Source organism: Petromyzon marinus, chromosome 55 (genome assembly GCF_048934315.1).
Source record: "Petromyzon marinus isolate PM22_M1 ecotype Great Lakes invasive population chromosome 55, UKy_Petmar_22M1.pri1.0, whole genome shotgun sequence".
In the NCBI taxonomy this organism is placed as follows: domain Eukaryota; kingdom Metazoa; phylum Chordata; class Hyperoartia; order Petromyzontiformes; family Petromyzontidae; genus Petromyzon; species Petromyzon marinus.
Window position 1 is genome coordinate 12,860,418 of NC_133721.1, and position 24,400 is coordinate 12,884,817.

Below are 24,400 nucleotides of genomic sequence, written 5' to 3' on the forward strand. Positions count from 1 at the left end.
TCGCCAAATCGTACCGAAAAAAAAAGCCATTCAAAAATTGTACAGCATGAGAAACAAAACACAAGGTCAAAGTTTGAGAAGATTTATTCACGAACGTGAAATGATTACGGCACTCAGCAGTTATGTAACCTCGCATGAGCCGCGCTGCTGTTGGGTTAGAATGGTCAGGAAATCAAGAGCCGCTGCTCACATTGACAATGATCCAATTTCAACTCGGCCCCAAGCCCAGTCTGTCGGCACTCATGAGAAACACAGTGCTTGCTCTGTTTCACGACAACAATAACGTGGTCTCTATACACACGCAGTGCAACAGGCCATCTCCCAGTGGAATGTCTGGCCCTGTTTGGGGGACAGTACGCGGCAGTTACACTGGCGCAATTTAAAGGGCGCCCATGTGTGCTATTTTGTAACATTAAAATTTTACTTGAAGCCCCCTGTCAATTCTCCGCGCAGTATTGGTCGTGGGGCTCTTTCGACCATACTTCCCCGCGTTGGCGAGTGCAGGCTGGTGAAGCGCGGTCCAGCGCCGGTTTAGATGTCGCTCGACACTCGATGCTCGGTGTGGCTGGAAATCTCACCGGGTTCATCGGGTTCGTAGCGCGCGGTGCACTACTAACCCACTGCGCCACCGCTCCCCTTCAGCTATTTTCATCGTCATGTTTTCACACGCGGAATAGTAAACAAAATAAATAAAATAACAAATCGTAAGAAACTACCACCACTGCGGAAACACAGTGACAGCGATAAATCCAGTGGGTGGAGAGGACATTGAGCGTGTGTACTTCACAGGACAAGAACGAACGAGCTCAATTGACAACTTGACACCTTACCCTGGGACCCCTGCCCCATATACGTTTCCGTGAGCACTCTTTGTTGTTAATTGCACAACAAATACCAACTACGAGTCCTTTTTCAGGTTGAGTTATTTTTACAGCGCATTCAGCATCCATTTCTGCACGAGGGTTCCAACCCCGCGACACACGCCGGTCATGGGGCTTGTTTGAGCGTACTTCACCACGCTGGTCGGCCCAAGTTGTTGAAGGCTCCAGGGTCGCAATGTGTAACTCGCCACTGATGTTAGCCGTCGCCGGGAATTGAACTCGGGGTCACAGGGATCATAGCGCAGTACTGTACGCTCATGATTGCATTGTTGTTCCGTTGTGATTGTAAGAATTGTAACAATAAGATGTCTTGGCAGACCCTGTTGGTGATGGTTTCTAAACTAATCTGCAGCCTGCTTGCTGGTGATGGTGGCCGATAACTGGGTGAGCTCACAGCAGCATGCTCAATCCAGGCACTTGATATATCCACGCTCACATTGGGTATGTGTTGCCGAGACACATTTTTTGAGACCCGCCAAGTGTTACATTTTTAATCCGTGGAACTGCACGGAAAGACGGAAAGTGAAATATACGGATCAGAGGACATGGGCGAGTTCGCGACTCACTCAGAAAAGTGTTGGCTGATGGCCCGAGACTCACGCCGGAGGAGCAGCCAAAGGTGTCGACACTCCAGTGAAGATGTCCAGTGCAGAGATGGTAAAAATTAAATGGGATCATGTGCAGGAGCGAGATTGTTAAATCGCAAGATCGTGAGAGATGGCGGCGGCGGCTTGGGGAGGCCTTCATCCAGCAGCGGATTGGCCATGGCCGAGAGTGAAAACGGTATCGGTTTTAGTATTGGCCACCGTGCCATTCGTAAAACTTCGTGGTCAAGACAGCTTATATGTCCAGAGCCACAACACACACACACTTGGCACGTCACCATCAAGGGGACGTATTTTTGAACCTCATCTCTGACAATCGCGTCACAGGCGCCAGTCACCCAGGTGATTGCACGTACGGTACATTGAAACGAGAGGTAAACACATCACGGGGAGGGATCGTTGCTAATGTCAACACATTAAGGCTGGGGAAGCCTATGTTAAGAATGTAATGTGTGCACATTACACGTCAAGTGAAGAATCCAAATATTAACTTTACGAATACGTTTCGTTTGTCACTACAACCTTGTCAACACGATATACTCATTTGAAAATAACACCTTACAATTGGTCATTTAATCACACAAGCACCGATATAGAACTCACAATTTTAACAAAAAGTAGTCAAGTTTGTAATTATTATTAATGAATATACAGATAAATGCAATCGTTGCCGCGAGGTTAAGTCTTTGCACAGCTGCACATTGTATTTCACGACACGTTTCAAGATTTACTCTTCTAAATTAGTGCTCATCACAACACTACGCGCACCGCGACACGGGAGAGAATTGAACCTCATGGCAGGACCCTGGGGTCCCATAAGCCCCCCTTCCCCCCGGCTCTCGCATCGACTGCGTTGCGACGTCATTGTATGTCTGTTGAAGGCGAACGACACGACGATCTATTCCTCTCGACGAGCTTTACACGACGCGCTAATCAAAATTTCAAAGTTATGTTTCTTCTGCGCATTCGTCCTCGCTGTGCTTGGACGACACGACAACAGAAGGATCAGCATATTCTTGGTTCTTTCGGTAAAGTCACGTAGAAGGGAAACAATAAAATAATAAAAATATAAAACAATAAAAACGATCCGCGCCAGGTGGGTCACGGCGTTTGTGTGCGCGGTGGGACGGAGTCACCAAAAATACAATTTATAAATTACGATTTTGACTTCCGTTTATTCGGGACCCCGGGGTCCCGCCTTAAGGTTCAAATGACCGACGGACTCCAATGAGGATTGCCGCTCAAACCCAACGCAAGTTGACAAAGTCCACTCTGAATGGATGCCAAGATTCGTTTTTAAGGACAACCGTGGCAACAAGTTTAGAATGAAAGCCTCAACGTTTCCTCTCTGTCCTGGCTCCTACTTGTCTTGCACAATCGCTCGTGACTGTCGAGAGAGCAAGGATGAATGTGCCCGGTGGGAAACGGTGAGTGTAGCGATTCGCGCACTGCGCTACGAAACCGGCTACCCGAGTTTGATTCCCGCTCACGGCCATCAACACCACTGACGATTATCTGAAGTGGTCCTGGGCCCTCCCCTGGGTCGACTCGGCCTCAAATGAGTACCTGCTGCAATGTGTAAACATCGTCACTCGGGAGACAAAGACGGCGCGGTGTGGTGAAGGCCACCCACCCCCTCGTGTCGTATCGTTCTTCATAGGTGCTCGCGAACAGCACTTGCCCCAATAGTATTGTCGGTAGACTACACGGGGGGTGGGAGAGGGGATCTTTGTGCGGTGGAACTTGCCTGTGTTCGAACACTTCGAATCAAAGGGTTGGTGGTGCAAGTGAATCACTGAACTCTGCCAGGCTGCGAGATAATACAGGCGTTGGCAGCACCGCACCCGGTCAGGGTAACCTACCGCCTGTGGTCTCGAGACAGCTGCCAAACTATATTTATCCATCACTCGCAAGCATCTTAGCGGCACCCATCGGGCACTGGGAGGGACTCCTGTCGACTTCACAGCACCACTCGCAGCAGGGACAGCAGAGACCGAGGTGCGCTCGTGTTAAAGTGCCGTTGTCCGACAGAGGTAGTTCCAAAGCCCTGTTCGGCCTTCGGGAAGGTTCCTCAGCCCCGGAATTACAGAAAACGTATTCTTGAATCAATCTCAAACCTGAGCCGGTTATCCCCCTTAGAACGCGCGGGGTTTCCAGCCTTTCATAAGAGGTTTTTTTTCAGAATGATTTGAAGCTTTCGTGACTGCAAGAATTCACACTCTTTGGTTCTTTCGGTAAAGTCACGTAGGTAGAAATATGCGAGCCCTTTGAACTTGTCCTTCCTGTTTATTAAAATAAGTTAAAAGGGCTCGCATAATGCACATGCATAATGTACGTTGCCTCAGTAATCCCCCCCTCCCAAACATTGTGCAAGAGCGCAGAAGGGTGGTCACCACATCTACGCCTCTATGTAAGGAACTAAACAGGTGGACTTCTCCACGAATGTGGCTGTCGCCTGATGAAGCTAGTTGTAATTACTGGCGAAACGTCGTACTCACATTGTAAATGTTGTGGCTTGGCTCTCCAACACACCGGCGTGCTCTACCAGTGACGAATTGGCCACGTTCTGTTTACGTGACAACCCTTACTAGTTGGCTGTGTCGGGTGGTGGCGGGTTTCACGACACATGTATATATTTACGCGATCTAACACCCCAAAAACCTCTATTATGGATGATATTGGTCGCGAAAGCCTTACTGAAAGAACCAAAGAGTATGAAAGCCTACTACGTGTTCAACTTTTCAGCCTTTACCTGGTGTCCCTCCGCTTGCGAAATTAATCGTCAGAACTGCCTTGGCCAACAGCCCAATGTCGCCTTACCCCCCTAACAGGTCTTAATACTCATTGAGGCTTTCCTGAAGTAATTAGTGTGATTATTATCACTTTGATTACTGTAAACTACTGCAAGTAAACATCTACACCTTTTGTCACGAGCGCATTTATCTGCAAGGTTTATTCATGCACGAGGGTGTTCCCCCCACCCCACACCCTCCCGTGCTGCGCAAACCCTGTGACAGATCCCTCCGGTTCGGCCGCGTTCAGAATTGTAATTCCCGAGCAAAGCCCACCGAGCCAGGCGACTTTTTTTCTTTTGTAAGGGCAACTTGGCCGGTCAGAAAACAGCGAAAGAACAATCCCAGAATTATCCTCTCAGTTCCTTATTGTATTTGGATCCTCGTCATGTCAATTCCTTTGGACATGCTAAATGCGTTGTCTCTGCTGTCGCCCCCTCGGTGTGGAACTCTCCAATCCCTTTGCACATCCGCAACATCAAAAAATGCACTCCGACTTTTAAGAAATATCTGAAGGCCTCTCTCGATCGGTCTGGGTCAGGCTTCAGAGCAGCCATGAGCTTGGCTCCGAGCTTCGAGTTGTTGACTTGTCTGCAGAATCTGGAGCGTTATAAATGTCATCATTATTTTTATTAAACATCATCGTGCTAATTTATTCTTATAACCGTTTGTAAAAGTACAGACTTAGTTTTTGACCATTTTGTCAATCCACTGCTGGATGAGGGCCTCCCTATGCAGTGTGGGTAATTTGATCCTCCGTCATCAACCGGCCGAGGTGGTGAAGGCACGAAGCATGGACCGTGGGAGCATATAACATCGTACAGTGCAATTATCCACACTCAACCCTGATTACTTTACGAGATGGGGTACACTGCAGGTTATTTGTTCGTAAATATATACTATCTCGCCATTCAGCATTTTCATGAAATAATCTACGGTAGGTGCCAAAGTGTGCAGCAGCAGCATTATCAGTTTGTAACTTGAATGTAATACAACTTCACGGAAAAAATAAACCTTTGGGGACCATTGTTACCATCGCCTGCTCAGACCTCGAGCAGTTCGGCAATAACCTCCCCGTAGCAACCTTTTTCATTGCTGTTTGACTCGCAGACCCGACGCGTCGCAGACTCTCCACGCTCAGCAGGCCGACGGACTGGGTAGCAGCGGCGGCGCATGGCAGTGGAACGTCGTAGCGCGAGCCACCGTCGTCGTCATCATCATCGACGCACCCCATGCAGCGTGTTACATTATTCCCACTGTGCAAGGCGTCGCCCGATGCTAAGCGTTGACTGTTTTTAAGGCCCGTGTGTAATTTTGTCAGCAAATTTAAAACGGAGCCAGCAGTAAAAGTGGCCATTACATTTGCAGTCGTGGATAATTCTCAGCGTGTGTTCTCCTGGACACGCGTCAAAACGAACGAACCCCCCCCCCCTCCCCAGGGAGGAGGTTTATATTCTGAGCTGAACAAAACATCAAATCAAGGCGACAAAGCGCTGGCGATTGCACCGACTGTGGGCCGACATCCGGAGCAAGGCTCGAGAGGCAGCAGCGCTTCATTTGGGACGATACATTTACACAATACTATAACAATGACACAATACAGTTGCACAATACAATTGATACGGCGTCCAAATGTGACCGCATCTCAAGACGCTGTACAGAAACGATGGGTGCCTTTTTTTGGTATATATATAGAGAGGCAGTGAGCCAAAGGCAGAGGAGAAGAGGAAAGTCTTGAGGCTGGCCTTTAACAGAAGGGAGTCGACAGCACTGATTGATGGGGGAAGGGGGTTTCAGGTTGTATGGGGAACACAGAGAATGTGCGACCTCCCATCGAGCGGTGGCCGACTGGGCCCTTTGATAGAAAACCTTGGCTGTTGGAGCAAATTAGTGCAAACAGGGGAGTAGAGTGAGATGAGAGGAGAGAGGTAGGAGAGTGCGTGGAGGGGAGTAGAGTGAGATGAGAGGGTAGAGGCAGGAGAGTGCGTGGAGGGGAGTAGAGTGAGATGAGAGGGGAGAAATAGGAGAGAGCGTGGAGGGGAGTAGAGTGAGATGAGAGGGGAGAGGCAGGAAAGTGCGTGGAGGAGAGTAGAGTGAGATGAGAGGGGAGAGATGGGAGAGTGCGTGGAGAGGAGTAGAGTGAGATGAGAGGGGAGAAATAGGAGAGAGCGTGAAGGGGAGTAGAGTGAGATGAGAGGGGAGAGATGGGAGAGTGCGTGGAGTGGAGGGGAGTAGAGTGAGATGAGAGGGGAGAGATGGGAGAGTGCGTGGAGTGGAGGGGAGTAGAGTGAGATGAGAGGGGAGAGGTAGGAGAGTGCGTGGAGGGGAGTAGAGTGAGATGAGAGGAGAGAGATGGGAGAGTGCGTGGAGGGGAGTAGAGTGAGATGAGAGGGGAGAGGTAGGATAACTACACACGCTCAAGCACGTGTCCACATGAAGGCGCAAGAAATCACAGGAAATCAAGCAAGTGCTTCGTTTCTCCCAATGGAGAAAGGTTGGACTCACACCCTGTGTGTAACTGTTACCGCAGTCCCACCACTGTTTGCGATCGGCTATTTCACCATTTGTGTAAACTGAACTCTGCTCTTGAAGACTGAGAAGTCCGAAACCTTGAAACGTTTTTCGCGACCCAGAGAAACCACATCTGCTTGGAGTTGTTTTTTTTCTTCCTCCCACTCTAGCAGCATCAACTGGATTGGTTCATGCGTGGTTCCAGGCCACAGTAACACAGTATACACGCGCACCGATCTGACACCCGTGCGACACGGGGAATCGTCACGACTGCGGTGGTCGCGTCTCGAAGGGATCGATTTTCCTCTCGTTTTTTTTACCGAAGCCTCGTCATCGTTGCTCGAGTTCACCGTGTCGTGTTCGCGTATACGCCGCTGGCGTGAGTGTAACTCGAGCGTTGGTACCAAAGTTCACATTTTGGCACAGAACCTTAAAACAAGGGGCCCTCATTTCCCAAAGTGACTGTTTTGGCACTAAACTAAAACCGTTTACGGTATTTTCCAGCACAAAGATTTTCGTTCCGATCATGATCACTGTTCATCCTCTTCACTTTGTAAAAAGAAAAAATATATATATATATAAACCTTTGCAGCAGGCCAATCGGTGACGAAGAGCATCCACCCCCTGCCGAGAGAGAGCCCCGGTCGCATTGAAGGCAATGGAGCCCGCCCTTCCACGCATTCAAGGAAAAGTCTGAACAACGGCCAACCGTCAGAAAGGTTAGCCCAAATACGCTTTGGCCTGGACCTGCCGCGTGGCACGGAGACCCTCATCGCAAGCAGTGACGCCGCTCGTGCGCACGCCGGAACGCGGAACCTCCCTCCGTCACGATTTGCTGTACCAGCCTCGCGTGAGCTTCAGCGCCCGTTCCCAGCTCTTCATGTCCGACAGCAGCTGCGGTTTGGGCGTCCTCGGCTCGAAGAGCTTCTCCGTCCAGCGAAGGGCCGTCAGCTCCGAGCGGTCGTTCCAAAAGCCTGCGCGGGCCCGACAGTCGGGTTTGGGGCGGCGTCAGGAGCTGGGCCTTTAACGCAGGGTCATGTTATAACCGGCTGTGGATTCCTGAAGTGGCCAGGGTGGCTGGGAGGTCAGCACTAAGTTTGGATTGCTGGGTTCCTCCTGGGTTAGAATCTGGGAATTGAATCACGCCAACTTCGTGATTAAAACGGGGCTCTGAGGCACAGCGAGTCGATGGTCTCATTCGGGTCACCAATGACTGCACAAAAAGACCGTTGCATAAAATGTATCACTGCACTTAATTTGGTTGAATTCCTGCTGAGAATAAAAAAAAATATATCACCTTGACCGTCATGGGTCTAACATTACCCTCGGTGGTAGAGCGGGTGGAAAAGTGCTACCTCCTACTGTGTTGACTAGAGGTCACCTGAAGGGATCTCAAGAGGTAGCTCTGTGGTGTCCACTTCCGAGGACCGTTCCCTAACGGCCCTCAGATCCTCTCACTTTTCTGCGAGAGATGCGAATGGACCGAGCGTGTGTGCGGGCGCACGAGCCAGCGCACGGGATGCGCCACTGAGCGAGTGAACTCGTAAACAAGTCGGCAACTGGGCGAGCGTCCGAATAACGTGGACGAGCGAGTGAGAGGGCGAGCGGACGAGCGAGGGAGGTGCTCACCCACGGCTAAGCCGGCGAGGAAGGCAGCACCAAGGCTGGACATGTCCGTGTGTTGGGGCCGGTCGATGGAGCAGCCCAGCAAGTCCGCCGACAGCTGCAGCACGAAGTCGTTATTGCACACGCCGCCATCTGCCCTGAGCCGGCCACACCATGCGGAGGCAACGCAGCCACCACCACTGCTATGATCGTCATCAACCACATCACCACGACCATGTTCATCATCGTCACCACTACAATCATTATTAACATCACCACCGTGATCATCATCATCATCATTACCACTGCTTCCACCACCACCACCACCGCTAATACAACGATCATCATTATAATCACCACTGCTGCAATCATCACAACCGCCGACACCAGCATCACCACCACGACCACCATGCTGGTTAACTCATTCTCATTGTGAAGCAACGGTTCGTGCACTGCCCCTTGAACCAAGCAACCCCACAGCTTACATCAGTAGCAAGCGATGAATTGAACCAATCCTGGGCCCCCTCCTTCAACTTACACGGGGTAACACAGGGAGGGAGTTTGGAAAAAGGGGGGGGGGGGGGGGCGTGCAGGTACCTGATCTGTTTCATGGGCAGCCTGGTCTCCTGCAGCATCGTGTTATGCAGCTGCTTGTTGCTGTGGGGACACAGAGCGACGGGCTCTAGGCGGCGTACAAAAGCTGTGCGAGCATCTGAAGCGCAGTGACTGAGCGCACGCCCAGAGCCACAGAAATCTACGGCGGCACACTGCTGTCGAGCAGCCACTGCTGCCCGTTGCTGCGGTCGCGCGCAGCCCGCGTTTGTCTCACCGGAACACCAGGGCCTCCACGACGGCGCGCACGATGTGCGCTCGGCTCGTGGACGGCTTGAGCCCCACCAAGGCTGTGCACGCGTTGGGGTCGTTGAGCGGGGCCTGCGAGGACAAAGGCCAAGTTTCCCCCACGCGGCCCACGGAGAACATTGGCGGTGGCGAGTGCGGTTGCGAGGGCTGGCGCGGCGCGCGGAGAGGCCGTGTGGCCGGAAAACCGACCCCGGCCGCCTTTGTCGCCCCAGTGCAGGCGTTTTTACGCAGCGCACCAGGGTGCTCATTTGAAGCCGAGTCGACCTGGGGGAGGCCCAGGATCGGTTCACATCGTTGCCGCTGGTGTTGGCCGCGAGCGGGAATTGAACTCGGATCGCCGGGTTCGTACCGCAGTGCGCTAACCGCACACACGCAATCACACACGCTTGTGTGCGCGTGCACAGCCAAAAGCATGCACACAACGACAACGATCCCCCGTGTAGCCTGTAACAGACTGTTGGGGCAAATGCTGTTAGCGAGCACCTATGAAGGCTGGCACGGCACACGAGGGGGTGGATGGCCAACACCACGCCCGGCCGCCTTTCTCTCCCTAGTGGCGATGTTTCCACATCGCACCAGGTACTCATTTGAGGCAGAGTCGACCTAGGGGAGGCCCGGGACCGGTTCAGATAATCGTCACTGGTGTTGGCCGTGAGCGGGGATCGAAACCGGGTCACCAGGTTCATAGCGCAGCGCGCTAACCGCTGCACCACCGCTCCCCACCAGCCAACGACGCGGCGTTGTCTTGTGCTAACCGCCGCGGCACCGCCGCTCCTCACACACACACACACGGCGCACGCATGCGACGGACGCTCCGTAGTTTTCGATCTGTGCTACAGGCAGCGCCGTGCTGTTACCGGTGCGCTTGGCAGCGTTGATCTGTGGCTAAACTAAGGCAGCGCCGTGCTGTTACCGGTGCGCTTGGCAGCGTTGATCTGTGGCTAAACTAAGGCAGCGCCGTGCTGTTACCGGTGCGCTTGGCAGCGTTGATCTGTGGCTAAACTAAGGCAGCGCCGTGCTGTTACCGGTGCGCTTGGCAGCGTTGATCTGTGGCTAAACTAAGGCAGCGCCGTGCTGTTACCGGTGCACTTGGCAGCGTTGATCTGTGGCTAAACTAAGGCAGCGCCGTGCTGCTGCCGGGGCGTTTGGCAGATTGGAACCGAGCTGTGCCGACGAGTCACCCACCTTCCTCCTCTTCTGAACACGGCGGATGCAGGGAAGAAAAAGCGGGGCACAATGAATAACCTGTGACGAAACAAATAATGCCCCCCCTTCGCATATTTGTCTCTGTGGACTCGCTGTTTATGGGCAGAGATCCTTTCTGGTAGAAATTGGTCCCTAAAAGTACTCGTGTTAAATGTTTTCGTGTGTGGAGAGACAAATATGGGAAGTAGGCGTTATTTATTTTCTTACATTAAAGATGGGGGGAACACCTGACGCAGGGGAAATAGAAGCCAGGTGAGAGGCTATGTCACCACTGCAATGATCGCGAGGCCGCTAATGGAAGCGTCGATTCGTCGATTAACATTGATTCTTGTGGGTTGGGTTACAGATCAGAGCGATGAGACAGCACCGCTGGGAGCCTGGGTTTGAATCCTGGGTTCGTTTCAGGGTTTCAGTCGCCCAGTGATTACAATGTAAGCGTTGCTTTAGCAGAAAAGCAATCAGTGGCGCGCGTGACTGTCTCCTTCATCTGTCCAGATCCTGCCTCCTTCATCTGTCCAGATCCTGCCTGTTCACCCACTTGAATCCGCAACATCTCAAACGGAGGGGGCTTGACGTCCGCTGGTCCGATGGGAAGTTGCCTCGCGGCTGCCCACTCGGGAAAGAAGCTGACATCAGAATTGCTCAGATTGTGGTCTGCCCAGAGTGGTGGTGGGGTGGGTTGGGGGCAGGCACCAGTGACACATTGCCCCGGGCCTCGCACAAACGAGGGCCCCATGCCCTCCGACAGCGTGCCTGTAATCTTGTCGTGAATGAACAAGAGGGACCCACGGGGCGATCCGGTCCCCGGGGTCTCCGGGATGCGCTGGGGCGGCCCCCCCGATTTTCACAACAGGAAATATTCGCGGCAACTATTACCACCGGCGACAATTGCCGGCCAACGGTTATTCTGCGCAGTGGCGGTCGCAAAACCAGCGAGGGTGATTCGAGCGACCCGCTCCCACCGCCCGCTCACCTGGAGGCCGCTGAACGCCGGCACGAAGTAAACGCCGCCCGAGTCCGGGACGCTCTGCGCCAGCACGGCGATCTCGCTCACGTCCCGGAAGAGGCCTGGCCCGCGGCACGCGAGGAGCGCAACTGAAGATTTACGCCACTCACAAACCCCATTCTCCTACTTAACGATGCGCGATGTCACCCAACTAAGGCCCCCCCCCACTCAGCCCCCCTACTGCTCCTCCCCCTTCCCCACCCACCGCGACCTTGTGTTTGGTGGCCGGTGAGGGACGTGTGCGGCATTTACAGCGTTGGAGCAGTGCGCGTTAGGGCACGGCGTGGCCAGCGTGGCGCCCCGACCGCCTTTGTCTCCCCCCCCCCCCCCGCTGACTGCCCATGTGCCGCGCCAGGGGCCCACGTCGTGCCGTGGCAGCGAAGGTGAACGTTTGTGAAAGCCGCGGCACCGCAAAAGGAATCGTCGGCAATGTGGCCGTCAAGCCGAGCGTTTGTCAAGGTGTTTAAGCGCGCATGTGCGTGCTTCCCTGGGGAGTGGTGGCGCAGTGGTTAGCGCTGCGATACGAATCGGGTCACCCCAGTTCATTTCCTGCTCACGGGCAACATCGCCACTCGTGAGACAAAGGCGGTCGGGCGTGGTGCTGGCCACCCGCCCCTTCGTGTGCCGTTCTGGCCTTCACAGGTGCTCGCTAACAGCACTTTCCCCAACAGTCTGTTAAGGCTGCACGGGGTGGGGGGAATCTTTGTCCTTGTTTGTGAGCGTGTCTCTGTCTCACCAAGCTCCTGCGCCCATTTCAAGGAGGTCCCCGTATCGGCCGCGTTCCCCTCGGCCAGGAACACGAGCTCCTCGCGGATCTTCCAGCCCACGACGGGGTACAGCCCTGGGGGAGGGGACGGCGAGGAGGAGGAGGAGAAGTCACACAGACGACGATGCAGCAGCAGCATCAACAGCATCACCGCTGGGCATTCGGCCTGTACCATATCAACCCCTACCCAGTGCCGGATTGTCCCAGCAGCACAAATAGCTACTACACATGTCGTAGCTACTACACATGTCGTAGCTACAACATGTGTAGTAGCTACTACATGTGTAGTAGCTACTACACGCCAACTAGTAAGGGTTGTCACGTAAACAGAACGTGCCAATTCGTCACTAGTACAGCACACCGGTTGTGTGTTGGAGAGCAAAGCCACAACATTAACAGCTACTACACGTGTAGTAGCTACTACACGTGTAGTAGCTACTACACGTGTAGTAGCTACGGGCCCCGCACTTTCAAGGACCCCCGCACTAATTCCTCTCAAGATATCAATTCCGGTTAAATGATTCTGCACTTGCTCTATTACTATAGTACTATACCGCCTTCAACTTTTATGAACGACTGGGTGTTTAAGGTGGGCGATTTGTCATATTATCTGGCTGTATAGCAAATGAAAAAATACAATTACTTTACGATGCAAGTTAAAAATTTGTGTTTTTTTTAGGGCCCCTTTATAACAAAGGCTACAGGCCCCTCACTAGCTTAATCCGGCACTGCACTTACCACCTCTTCCTCTACTCCGCTCCACCGCACTCTCCTCCCACTCCCATCATTCCTGTGCCTTGGTTTCTGGCCAACCCCAATCTACTGGAACGGATCGTTTTCCCTTTCGTGTTTGCAAGGCGTCGTGACATGCGATCGCACTTTGACCCCTGTATAAGTTGCTCGTGCATTACCCCTCATGCCTCATACCCCTCATGCCTCATACCCCTCATGCCTCATACCCCTCATGCCTCATACCTCATACCCCTCATACCTCATACCCCTCATGCCTCATACCCCTCATGCCTCATACCCCTCATGCCTCATACCTCATACCCCTCATGCCTCATACCCTTCATGCCTCATACCCTTCATGCCTCATACCCTTCATGCCTCATACCCTTCATGGCTCATACCCCTCATGGCTCATAGCCCTCATGCCTCATACCCCTCATGCCTCATACCCCTCATGCCTCATACCCTTCATGGCTCATACCCCTCATGCCTCATACCCCTCATGCCTCATACCCTTCATGCCTCATACCTCATACCCCTCATGCCTCATACCCCTCATGCCTCATACCCCTCATGCCTCATACCCCTCATGCCTCATAGCCCTCGGCTACAGCTCCTCTATAATAGAGGTTTTTTGAGTTAGATCGCGTAGATATATAAATGTGTCGTTAAAACCCGCCACCACCCGACGCAGCCAACTAGTAAGGGTTGTCGCGTAAATAGAACGTGGCCAATTCGATAGATTCTCTAATTTAGTCAAGACTAACTAGATAGTCTATCGAAATTGAAAGAAAAAAAATAATTGTAACCGTTCGGATAGCTACCACCTTAGTGATGCGTGGAAGCGAATCATTAAATAATACATTGTATAAATGAATGCCTATAAAGAGCAGCATACTTCAATAGGGATTACCGTCGGTAGGGCTATTTTAATAAACACAATAGACAGGAAGGACAAGCTCAAAGGGCTCGCATAATGCACATGCATAATGTACGTTGACTCAGTAATCCCCCACTTTGCGCAAGAGTGCAGAAGCGTGGTCACCACATCTACGCCTCTATATAAGGAACTAAACAGGTGGACTTCTCCACAAATGTGGCTGTCGCCTGATGAAGCTAGTTGTAATTACTGGCGAAACGTCGTACTCAGTTTGTAAATGTTGTGGTTTGGCTCTCCAACACACAACCGGTGTGCTCTACAAGTGACGAATTGGCACGTTCTGTTGACGTGACAACCTTTACTAGTTGGCTGTGCTGGGTGGTGGCGGGTTTAACGACACATTATATATTTACGCGATCTAACCCAAAAAAAACCTCTATTATGAATGATATTGGTCGCGAAAGCCTACTACTACGTGTTATACAGCTCCTTTGCATAAACACCCCACTCCCAACTTAATGATGCGTGATGTCATCCACCTAAGCCCCTCCCCAGCACCTCCCCCCGTCCACCGCTCCCTGGTGATTGGTGGCCCCTGCCACTGCTTTGCTGGGGGGGGAGGGTGAGGGAGTGGTATGGGGGGTGTGGGGGAAAGGAGATGGGGTTGGGGGGGAAGGAGGTGGGGTGGGTGGGAAGGTGGGGTGAGAAAAGGAGGTGGAGTGGGGCAGGGGGTGGGCGTCCACGCCTCACCGGCCACGGAGGCGTGGGGCCTCTCCCCGGTGTTGATGTTCACGAATGTGCCGGTGCCCATCGTGAGCTTCACGTCGCCCGGCTCGAAGCAGCACTCGCCAAACATGGCCGCCTGCTGGTCCGCGACCTATCCGTGCGGACGCCACCATCCCACACGCGCACGCACGCACGCACGCACACACGCGGCACGCTGAGCAACGCGCAGGGTCGCCGCTTCGGAGGAACAAAACAAACCGGGACGTGTCGTGGTTGCAAAGCGCAGGCCCAAAGGTCCAAAACGCCAGACGGCCAGCAACAAACGGCGCTAACTATTGAAGTTGGGAAAGATCCAAGAGTTCAAGGTTTTTCATGAGAGTGTGAATAAAGCTATGATGATGGGAAGAGGGCATTCCAGAGGGCAGCAGTGCCAGGGAAGAGGCTGAAAGAGACGTGTTGTAACCTGCAGTGTGGTGAGTGGGTGGCTGAGTGAGTGGGTGAGTGGGATGGTGGCTGAGTGAGTGGGTGAGTGAGTGAGTTAGTGGCTGAATGAGTGGGTTGGTGGCTGAGTGAGTGGGTGAGTGGGTTGGTGGCTGAGTGAGTGGGTGAGTGGGATGGTGGCTGAGTGAGTGGGTGAGTGAGTGAGTTAGTGGCTGAATGAGTGGGTTGGTGGCTGAGTGAGTGGGTTGGTGGCTGAGTGAGTGGCTGAGTGAGTGGGTGAGTGGGTTGGTGGCTGAATAAGTGGCCGAGTGAGTTGGTGGCTGAGTGAGTGGCCGAGTGAGTGGGTGGCTGAGTAAATGGGTGGCTGAGTGAGTGGGTCACGGAGATGGAGCGATGACATCAGCTCATGCGTAGGTGCTGCATGGGTTGTTGCATAGCAAGATCGTGAGATGGCGACGGCTTGGGGAACAGTGGATTGATCATGGCTGATCGATACTCTCTATCCCCACTTCCCATCCACTGCTACTCCCCTCGATACATTCTCCTAACCCTCCTCTCTCATCTCACTCGATGTACTCTCTGCTAGAGTAACCAAGGCTATCTGCCAAAGCCCCTAGTCCGTATGATGTCTATGGACGTCTACGCGAGTCTGTGCGTCTCTGTGTAAGTCTACGAGCCACAACAATGTGAGGCCATACAGGAGTGAACCTAAGTCAGCTGCGAAAACCCAAACAGATGCGTCGGTGAAATCCAACGTGCAACGACCAAAGCCGCTCAACGGATGTGCACACGGACTGGAGAGCGCACATTCATTCAGCCGCACGCGACACGAAGGCTCAACGCCGTGTCCGGCTTGTACGATCCGAGCCGCGTAGGGGCGACCGCGCTCGCGACTCACCAGCGCCGTGACGGCGATGGGCGCTCCGAAAAGCGCCTCCTCCGTGTGCCCGTACAGCTTGCTGAAAAACGAAAGACGAAGTCAAAAAGATGCGCCGTGTGACGCACACGGATTGTTTTGGGCAAGCGCCGTCCGCGACTAGCACCCTACGAAGGCCAACACGGCACCCGAGGGGTGGTGTGGACAGGACCATGCCCAGTCACCTTTGTCTCCCCAGGGCTGATGTTTTACACACCGCACCAGCGTTATTTTTTAAAAGTTGAGTTGACCTAGGGTACAGCACAGAACCAGTTCGGATATTCGACAAGATGTTGGCCGTAAGCGGGAAGTGAACTCGGGCGGCAGGTTTGTAGCGCAGTGCCGCTAATCATTGCGCCAACGCATACAAAGATCCCCCATATAGCCTTCTAACAGACTTGCGTAAAGTGCTGTTAGCGAGCAGCGCCTATTAAGGGTGACGCAACACACGATGGGGGGCGTGCCAAGCACCACGACTTTTGTCTCCCCAAGGCTTGTGTTACACACCGCACCAGGTACTCATTTGAGGCCGAGCCGACCTTGGGGAAGCCCAGGACTGCTTCAGATAATCGTCACTGGTGTTGGCTGTGAGCGGGACTCGAACTCGGGACAACCACTGCGTCACCGCCCCCACCCCCTCTCGAAACTGAACACACACACACACGTGTACATACACGTGTGTGTGTGTCAGAGTTCAAGGGTGGGTGGGAGGGCTGCGCTCGGCTCTTTATAAATTTAGCAGAGGATGTACAGAATGTTTGGACATTCTGTTTTAACATTTGGCTTGTGTCCAAATGCCAATCCCAATTGTACAGGTTGTGTCCACACGGTCGTGTGCGTATGATTATGTACGCACGCTCACCTCGTGTCTTCCACTGGCGGGAAAATGTTTCCAGGCAGAGACATAAGGCCCATGAGGAAGGTGCTCCAGGCCATCTGAGCGTGACAAGGGGGCGGACAGAAGAAACCTCTTCGTTCCACAAAGACAAAGATCCACCCCACCCCGCGCATATCCTGCACTGGGGGGCAAGTGTTATAAGCGAGCAACTATGAAGGCTGACAAAGTGCACGAGTAGGTGGGTGTGGCCATAGCGAGGCCCGGCCGCATTTGTCTCCCTCGTAGCAATGTTTATGCATCGCGCAAGGTACTCATTCGAGTCGACCTTGGGGAGGTCCAGGACCGGTTCAGATAATCATCCCTGGTGTTAGCTGTTGGGCGGGGGGGGGGGGTGGAAGGGTGGAATCTAACTCTGGTTGCTTGCTTTCTTCAGTTCAGTTCAATTCAATTTTGCAGTACCTTGTGAGCCAAGAAGCTCGTAAGTCGCGTTCGTAGAGCAGAGCACTAGCCGCTAACTCACTCGGAGGCACAGCATTCACACACACGCGTGCACTAGACCGTGGCTTGCTGGCTGGTCTCAATACCTGGTAAGGGTCAAAGATTCCCGTGCAGCTGGCGTTGGAGTAATCGGTGGCGTAGACTCGTCCTGGGAAATGAAGCCACCCATTGCAAACAGAGCACAGCGGGGAAAGGCAACCACTGAAGAGTGCTGACGTTGCACAAGCAAACATACCCGCAGCTTTTTTTCAAATTTTCTTGTTGTGGTTTTCGCACCTGATGGTGATTGCTTGTGTTGCAGTCGAAACGTCGTGAGAATTTGATTGTTTTATATTTTTATTATTTTATTGTTTCCCTTCTACGTGGTGACTTTACCGAAAGAGCCAAGGCTACACCCACAGCTCATAATTCATTTAACCATTCGTTTAAAGCCCTTCATCAAACCACTGCTGGATAAAGGCCACGTCGGCCATGGGGGGGGGGGGGGGGGGGGGTTGTTTGACCTTTCTTTATCACGCTGGCTAGTGGTGGTGGGGGTGGGAAGATTCCGTTGAGACGTCACTCGCCACTTGATTGATTCAGAGGCACGGGAAAACCACAGACAGATCAGGATACAACAATTGCCCAAGCTGCGGTCCTATTCTGGGATGTTCGGTCAACTCCATTAGTGAGTGTGCATGAATACTGGGCATTTGGCGGTGAGACTGGCCCTTGCTGGAGGATGAGAGATGCTCAGTGTGTGTGTGCGCGCGTGTGTACGCTGAACGTCTTTTCGCGCCGTACATAGCCAACCGTGCTAATCGGACGTGTGTGTACGCTTGCAGACGACCGGGCGTCGTGCTGGGCACCCACCCCCCTCGTGTGCTGTGCCGGCCTTCATCGTCGCTACTCGCTAACGGCACGTGGCCCTCCAGTCCGTGTGGTTATAACGTGGTGTTTAACCGTGCGTTGCCAGACTCTACCTCCTGTCAGTCGGTACAGCAGCCACGTGTCGATGGTGCCGAGGCAGCAGTTGCCTTCCCGCGACGCTTCCTGCACCTGCACCAACAAGACAAAGATCCCCAGTATAACCTTGAAAGAGTGTTGGGGCAAGTGCTGTCATCGAGTAGCACCGATGAAGACTTTCAACAGACACACGCACGCACACATAACCTGAGCACCTCTCATCCTCCAGCAAGGGCAAGTCTCACCGCCACATGCCCAGTATTCATGTACACTCACTAATCGAGTTGACCGAAAATCCCAGAATAGGACCACAGATATTGGGAAATAGTTGTATCCTGATCTGTCTGTGGTGTCCCGTGCCTCTGAATCAATCTCCCGCACTCTTGAGAGTGAACAAAAAAACTGCTCTTTACCAATTCTAAAATATGATTACTCCGAGGTTTCGAACTAAGGTCGGTTTCGGCTCTTGATTCAGCTCAGGCCTGAACCGCTCCGCTGCTTTCAAAGATGCATTAGAGCAGCTCGGCCATGGCTTGGGAGCGTGGCTGGGAATCATGTTCAGAGCCGGCTCAAGCTCAGCATGGCTTAGTGCCGGCTCACTTGAGCCAGAGCCAGAGCCAAGAGCCGCGGCTTAGAACATGAGGCCCAAGTCCCATTGTGTCGGCGTTGGCGCGATAGGGCGCAGCGTGCGAAGGCCCCCGGTGACCACCGATATCGCCCCCCTCCTCCGGCCACCCCCCCCCCCCCGCCCACCCCGGCCTCCTTGCGAGCGGCCCCCGCTCACCGCCGGGATGTTCTTCAGCACCCACATGAGGCGCATGGTGACGTGCTGAGTGCTGAAGTTGATGACGCTCGCCGCCTTCAAGCGCTTGTGCCGCGTCACCGAGTGGAGAAGCTTGAAGAGGCCGTGCATGCTCTACCGGGGGAGGGGCCGGGGGGGGGGCGGGGGGGGGGCGACAGTGACAGGACACCGCAGGGTGGGAATTCAGACGTCTCACGCAATTCCAAAACCTAACGGCGCCCACGTACGCACGACCGAGCGAAATGACGAGTCGCCGCTCTCACCGTGCACCATCGGCACTTCTCCGCCGCCGCCGCCACCGCCGCTCACCTGCAGCGTGAACGAGCGGTTCCAGGACTCCACCAGCTCGGAGGCGCGCAGGTCCTGCCAGCTGATGAAGTTGTGGAACGGTTTCCCCGTCTGCCTAGCGGTAGGAGGAGGGGTGGAGTCGAGGGTTTTACCGGCAACAGATCATGCGGCCAGGTGACTCGGCAGCGGGCGGGGGGGACAGCGGCTCGCAATCGGCAGGTCCGCGAGTTGGGAAGTCGACTCTCCGGGGGAGTCGACTCGGCCCCACAATCTTAATTATGAGAAAGTCAACAGTGGTTGTCCTCTGGATAGACATGCCCCGCCATGGGAATGAAGAATTTCCACCAGTGGCTCAGGCAGGGCTGTACACTGGGAGGAGAGCACCAACGCCTCAAAGCTCATCTGAGCAAGAACTCACTCTGACCTTTATTGTTTCGTGTCAGAGTCAAGGGTTAGGGTTTAGGGTCACGGTGAGGGTTAGGGTTAAGGGTCACGCTAAGGGTTAGGGTTTAGGGTCACGGTAAGGGTTGGGGTGTTTAAGGTCATGGTGAGGGTTTAGGGTCACGGACAGGGTTGGGGTTTTTAGGGTCAAGGTGAGGGTCAATGTTTAGGGTCATGGTGAGGGTTAGGGTTTTTAGGGTCACGGTGAGGGTTAGGATTTTTAGGGTCAGTTTTAGGGTCAGAGTGAGGGCTCGTATCAGGGGTTGCTGCTACCTGTGCCAGGTGGTGAACGTCCCCCTCTGTGTGGAGATGCCGAGGCCCAACACCTGTGCTGCCTCCACGCCAGCATCTGTGTGGATCGCACGGGGGTCAGGGGTCGGGGGTCAGGGGTCGGGGAGCACCGGCGAGAAGCGGGCTCTAGGTGCACTGTTCCATGTGCCAGGCGGATCGTAAGAGAGGGCGATGGCTTGGGGTAGCTTTCATCCGGCAGCGGATGTATCGTGGCTTACGACGACGATGATATACACACGTGGAGCGGCGGCGCAGCGGTTAGCACGCACTACGCTACGGACCCGGCTACCCGAGTTCGATTCCCGGCCGTGGATAACCATCGGCGGCGAGCGGCAGCCGAATCGGTCCTAAACCCCCCCCCCCAAACCCCAGTGCGGTGAAGTACGGTCAAGCAACCGCCACGGCGTGCGGGAGGCCTTCATCCAGCAGCGGCGGGGCTCGCAGAGTGGGGCCGTCAGCCGTCGCCTCGCGACTTCCAACGAACCTCCCAACAGGCACCGCGGCCCGGGCGGCCCCCGTACCTGCCATGGCGTGCCGCGTGACGTCCACGAACTGGCGGAAGAGCGCGTCGGGGTCCAGCTCCACGGCGTCCGGCGATGGGTACAGCAGCTTGATCTGCCCAACACGGAGCAGCACCCGCCCATCGTTACCATCACCCCACCCCCCCTCCTCTTTCTCAAACTCCTCTGGCGCTCCGCTACCAACGCTCGAAGCGTCACTTGCGTTCCTTCTGCCTGTCTGGCGTCTGCCCGTCGTGTATCTGTATGTTCGTTCGTCCGTTTATCTGTCTGACCATCCGTCTGTCTGTTCGTCCATCTGAATGTCCGTCCGTCCGTCTGTCAAACGTGTGTATCTGTCTGTTCGTGTATTTTTATGGCTGTCAGTTTCTATGACGTCCATCTTTCCATCTGTCCATCTGAGTGTGTCTGTCAGTCTGTCCGTCCATCTGTCTGTCTGCTCTCTGTAATGGGGTGGTGGCGGGGGGGAGAGTCGCGATGATCCTCACAAAGCTGACCCAATAGCGCGAACGAAACGACAAAAGTTCCGTTGTCAAAAGCTGCGTTGCTGTTCGGGATTCGCCCCACGAGAAAACTGGGCAAACAGAACAACGGGTCAGTGCCAAAAAAACACGTGGAGACGACAAACAGACCTCGGACCTGTTATCTGTCGGTGGCATTGGAAGATAACATCACAGAACTAGTTCCTGAGGTCACTTCGATAATGTTTATCCACGCCAGGAGCACATATGCCCGCCCTGCAAATGGTGTTTAATGCTCGTCAACCCAACTGACATTTGAAATGGTCAGAGCTGAAATGTATCGAAATTAAGAAACAAACCAAAGTCATTGATGTGTTATTTTTGCATGCAATCATCGGTGACTGGGTGAAGAACATTTAACTCCCTATACTCAGTACCCCGTTTAATCACAATTCAGTCCACGCAAATCTATGGATCGCTACGTAAGCCTATGAGTCTATGGCATATGATCTCATTGTGAATCTACAGGTCTCTATGTGAGTCTATTGGTCTCTATATGAGTATATGGTTCTCTTTGTGAGTCTATTGGTCTCTATATGAGTCTATGGGTCTCGATGCGAGTCACAGGAGAGCCCGGTTTAATCACAGTTTTGTTGGCTGAAAAACGCAGAATTGAACCAAGGTGCTCAGCGGCGTCGGCTCAGCCACTTTAAACTCCGAGCAACTGCGGCAGTCACCTCTACAGCCAGCTCTCCGCCGCCCAGCACAATCGCTCATCACGCCAGCACAATCGCTCGTCGCTCATCCTCGCCGACGTGCGGCCTGCGACTCCAGCTTCTGGGCGCAAGGTGCAACGTTAAGAGGCCACGTCACGCTCGCAGTCGCTCGTGACTACGCTGACGCGCGGCACCGCGGAGAGCGCCCTATCGGCAACAACAGCGGGACAACGGCCATAAGTCAAATTCCACGCGGCGAGTGGCTCACGGGGTCAGAGCATCGGATTGGCACCGCTGAGATCCTGTTAACGAACCGGGTTCTCAAGCGCGGCGAGTTAGCCGTCTCAGCCCGGTAACCAATGTGTATACAAACATACAAAAACATTTCTTTCGGCTACATTCCAGCATTATGCGGTGTCACCCTACGCTGCGTGCAGTTTATAAAAAGATACCAGCTTGACCGCCGTGCGACGGACACTACTTCCGTGTAGCGTGACGGGTGGGCAGGTGACGTCCCTCGTCCCGTGCCCCTTGAGGTCACTGGAATGAAACTCGAGAGGTGGCTCTGCGCTATCCGCTTCCACGGCAAGCGCCGCACCGACGGATACAAATGTCGTCGTCGTCGCCACACGACGCCGACGGCGCAGTCGGGTTCAAGATCGTACGAGCTGGCAGCGGCAGACCGCCCTACGTAGATGCACAGAGATACATATGCAGGGACCCATAGAGATAGATTCGCATAGAGACCCATAGATGTACGTTAAAGACAAGCCACGCTTATGCGACTGTGGCCATGCAACCAAAGCTACGGGGCCCTACAGTAAACCACTGCTGTCCGCGCTCCTTTAATGGAGGAACAGTGAAACGACACGAACTCTCGAGGCCCTCTCTAGTCATGGCCACCAGCAGACCTCGACATTGGCATCGAGCTCCTGGGCACACTGCCGCTGCCACCGTGCGCAGGAAACTAAATTTGGCCGCACAAAGGGATTGGAAGCGGGATAGCTGCGCGACGTCCGGTGGTTTCCGACGATGGCCGGAGGCGCCGACCACCCGGGCAGCCGCCTGGCAAATGCGAAGTTCCACCCACCTCAAAAGACGATGATTCACGTGAAACGTCCGAATTAAAAAAATTGTGAATTAACGCCGTGAGCAGAGCAGGGCAGGCACGGCGGGCGGGTGGTGGGAGCAGCGAAGACCCACGGCTTCCGCACTCACCTCGCTGCTGGCGCTGCCCCTGATCCTGGCGCTCGCGTCGTAGACGTGGCAGCGCAGCGTCGTGGTGCCGACGTCGGCGCCCAGGATGAAGCGCTCGGCGCCGTCGTCGCGCCCGTTGCCCTGCGGCTTGCGCCGATCCGGGGCGTCCATCCCCAGGCACCGGCGCCGCCGCGCAAGCGGCCGATCCCCCTTCACCGGCGCGACCGCCGCAGGCGCCGTCACCTCCCGGTGCTCATCCTGGGCTGGAGATGGCAGGCGGCAACGCGCTGCGTTGTTACGCCGAGTTCACAACCGGGACGCCGTGTGTCACTCTAAGCAGTGTGTCACTCTATATGCCGTGTGTCACTCTACAGTGCGTCACTCTACGCAGTGTGTCACTCTACGTGCCGTGTGTCACTCTACGTGCCGTGTGTCATTCTACGCCGTGTGTCACTCTAAGCAGTGTGTCACTCTAAGCAGTGTGTCACTCTACGTGCCGTGTGTCACTCTACGCCGTGTGTCACTCTAAGCAGTGTGTCAATCTACGCCGTGTGTTACTCTACGCCGTGTGTCACTCTAAGCAGTGTGTCACTCTAAGCAGTGTGTCACTCTAAGCAGTGTGTCACTCTAAGCAGTGTGTCACTCTACACGCCGTGTGTCACTCTATGCCGTGTGTCACTCTAAGCAGTGTGTCACTCTACGCCGTGTGTCACTCTACGTGCAGTGTGTCACTCTAAGCAGTGTGTCACTCTATATGCCGTGTGTCACTCTAAGCAGTGTGTCACTCTAAGCAGTGTGTCACTCTACACGCCGTGTGTCACTCTAAGCAGTGTGTCAATCTACGCCGTGTGTTACTCTACGCCGTGTGTCACTCTAAGCAGTGTGTCACTCTAAGCAGTGTGTCACTCTAAGCAGTGTGTCACTCTACACGCCGTGTGTCACTCTATGCCGTGTGTCACTCTAAGCAGTGTGTCACTCTACACGCCGTGTGCCATTCTACGCAGTGTGTCACTCTATATGCCGTGTGTCACTCTAAGCAGTGTGTCACTCTAAGCAGTGTGTCACTCTAAGCAGTGTGTCACTCTAAGCAGTGTGTCACTCTACGTGCCGTGTGTCACTCTAAGCAGTGTGTCACTCTAAGCAGTGTGTCACGCTACGTGCCGTGTGTCACTCTACGCCGTGTGTTACTCTACGCCGTGTGTCACTCTAAGCAGTGTGTCACTATAAGCAGTGTGTCACTCTAAGCAGTGTGTCACTCTAAGCAGTGTGTCACTCTACACGCCGTGTGTCACTCTACGCCGTGTGTCACTCTACGTGCCGTGTGTCATTCTACGCAGTGTGTCACTCTATATGCCATGTGTCACTCTACGCAGTGTGTCACTCTACACGCCGTGTGTCACTCTAAGCAGTGTGTCACTCTAAGCAGTGTGTCATCCTAAGCAGTGTGTCACTCTAAGCAGTGTGTCACTCTAAGCAG

General features: G+C 54.1%; 1 protein-coding gene across 2 annotated transcripts in view; it reads right to left on the reverse strand.

Moving 5' to 3' along the window:
- Nucleotides 1-66: 66 nt before the first annotated feature.
- The window catches only part of GK5 (glycerol kinase 5), a 41,623-nt gene continuing 17,289 nt past the window's right edge, over nt 67-24,400 (reverse strand). The window contains exons 3-18 of one of the 2 annotated variants that reach the window (XM_076052373.1): nt 22,945-23,186; nt 20,553-20,646; nt 20,014-20,089; nt 19,321-19,414; nt 18,994-19,125; nt 18,227-18,302; nt 17,351-17,412; nt 16,791-16,864; nt 15,911-15,971; nt 14,596-14,722; nt 12,204-12,308; nt 11,435-11,529; nt 9,224-9,327; nt 8,992-9,051; nt 8,419-8,597; nt 67-7,763 (exon numbers count right to left, since the gene is read on the reverse strand). In XM_076052373.1, coding sequence (XP_075908488.1) covers nt 7,615-7,763; nt 8,419-8,597; nt 8,992-9,051; nt 9,224-9,327; nt 11,435-11,529; nt 12,204-12,308; nt 14,596-14,722; nt 15,911-15,971; nt 16,791-16,864; nt 17,351-17,412; nt 18,227-18,302; nt 18,994-19,125; nt 19,321-19,414; nt 20,014-20,089; nt 20,553-20,646; nt 22,945-23,094 — 1,638 coding nt within the window. In that variant the 5' untranslated portion in view covers nt 23,095-23,186 and the 3' untranslated portion in view covers nt 67-7,614. The remainder of the gene's footprint in view (nt 7,764-8,418; nt 8,598-8,991; nt 9,052-9,223; nt 9,328-11,434; nt 11,530-12,203; nt 12,309-14,595; nt 14,723-15,910; nt 15,972-16,790; nt 16,865-17,350; nt 17,413-18,226; nt 18,303-18,993; nt 19,126-19,320; nt 19,415-20,013; nt 20,090-20,552; nt 20,647-22,944; nt 23,187-24,400) is intronic. The other variant, XM_076052372.1, reaches the window with a different exon arrangement.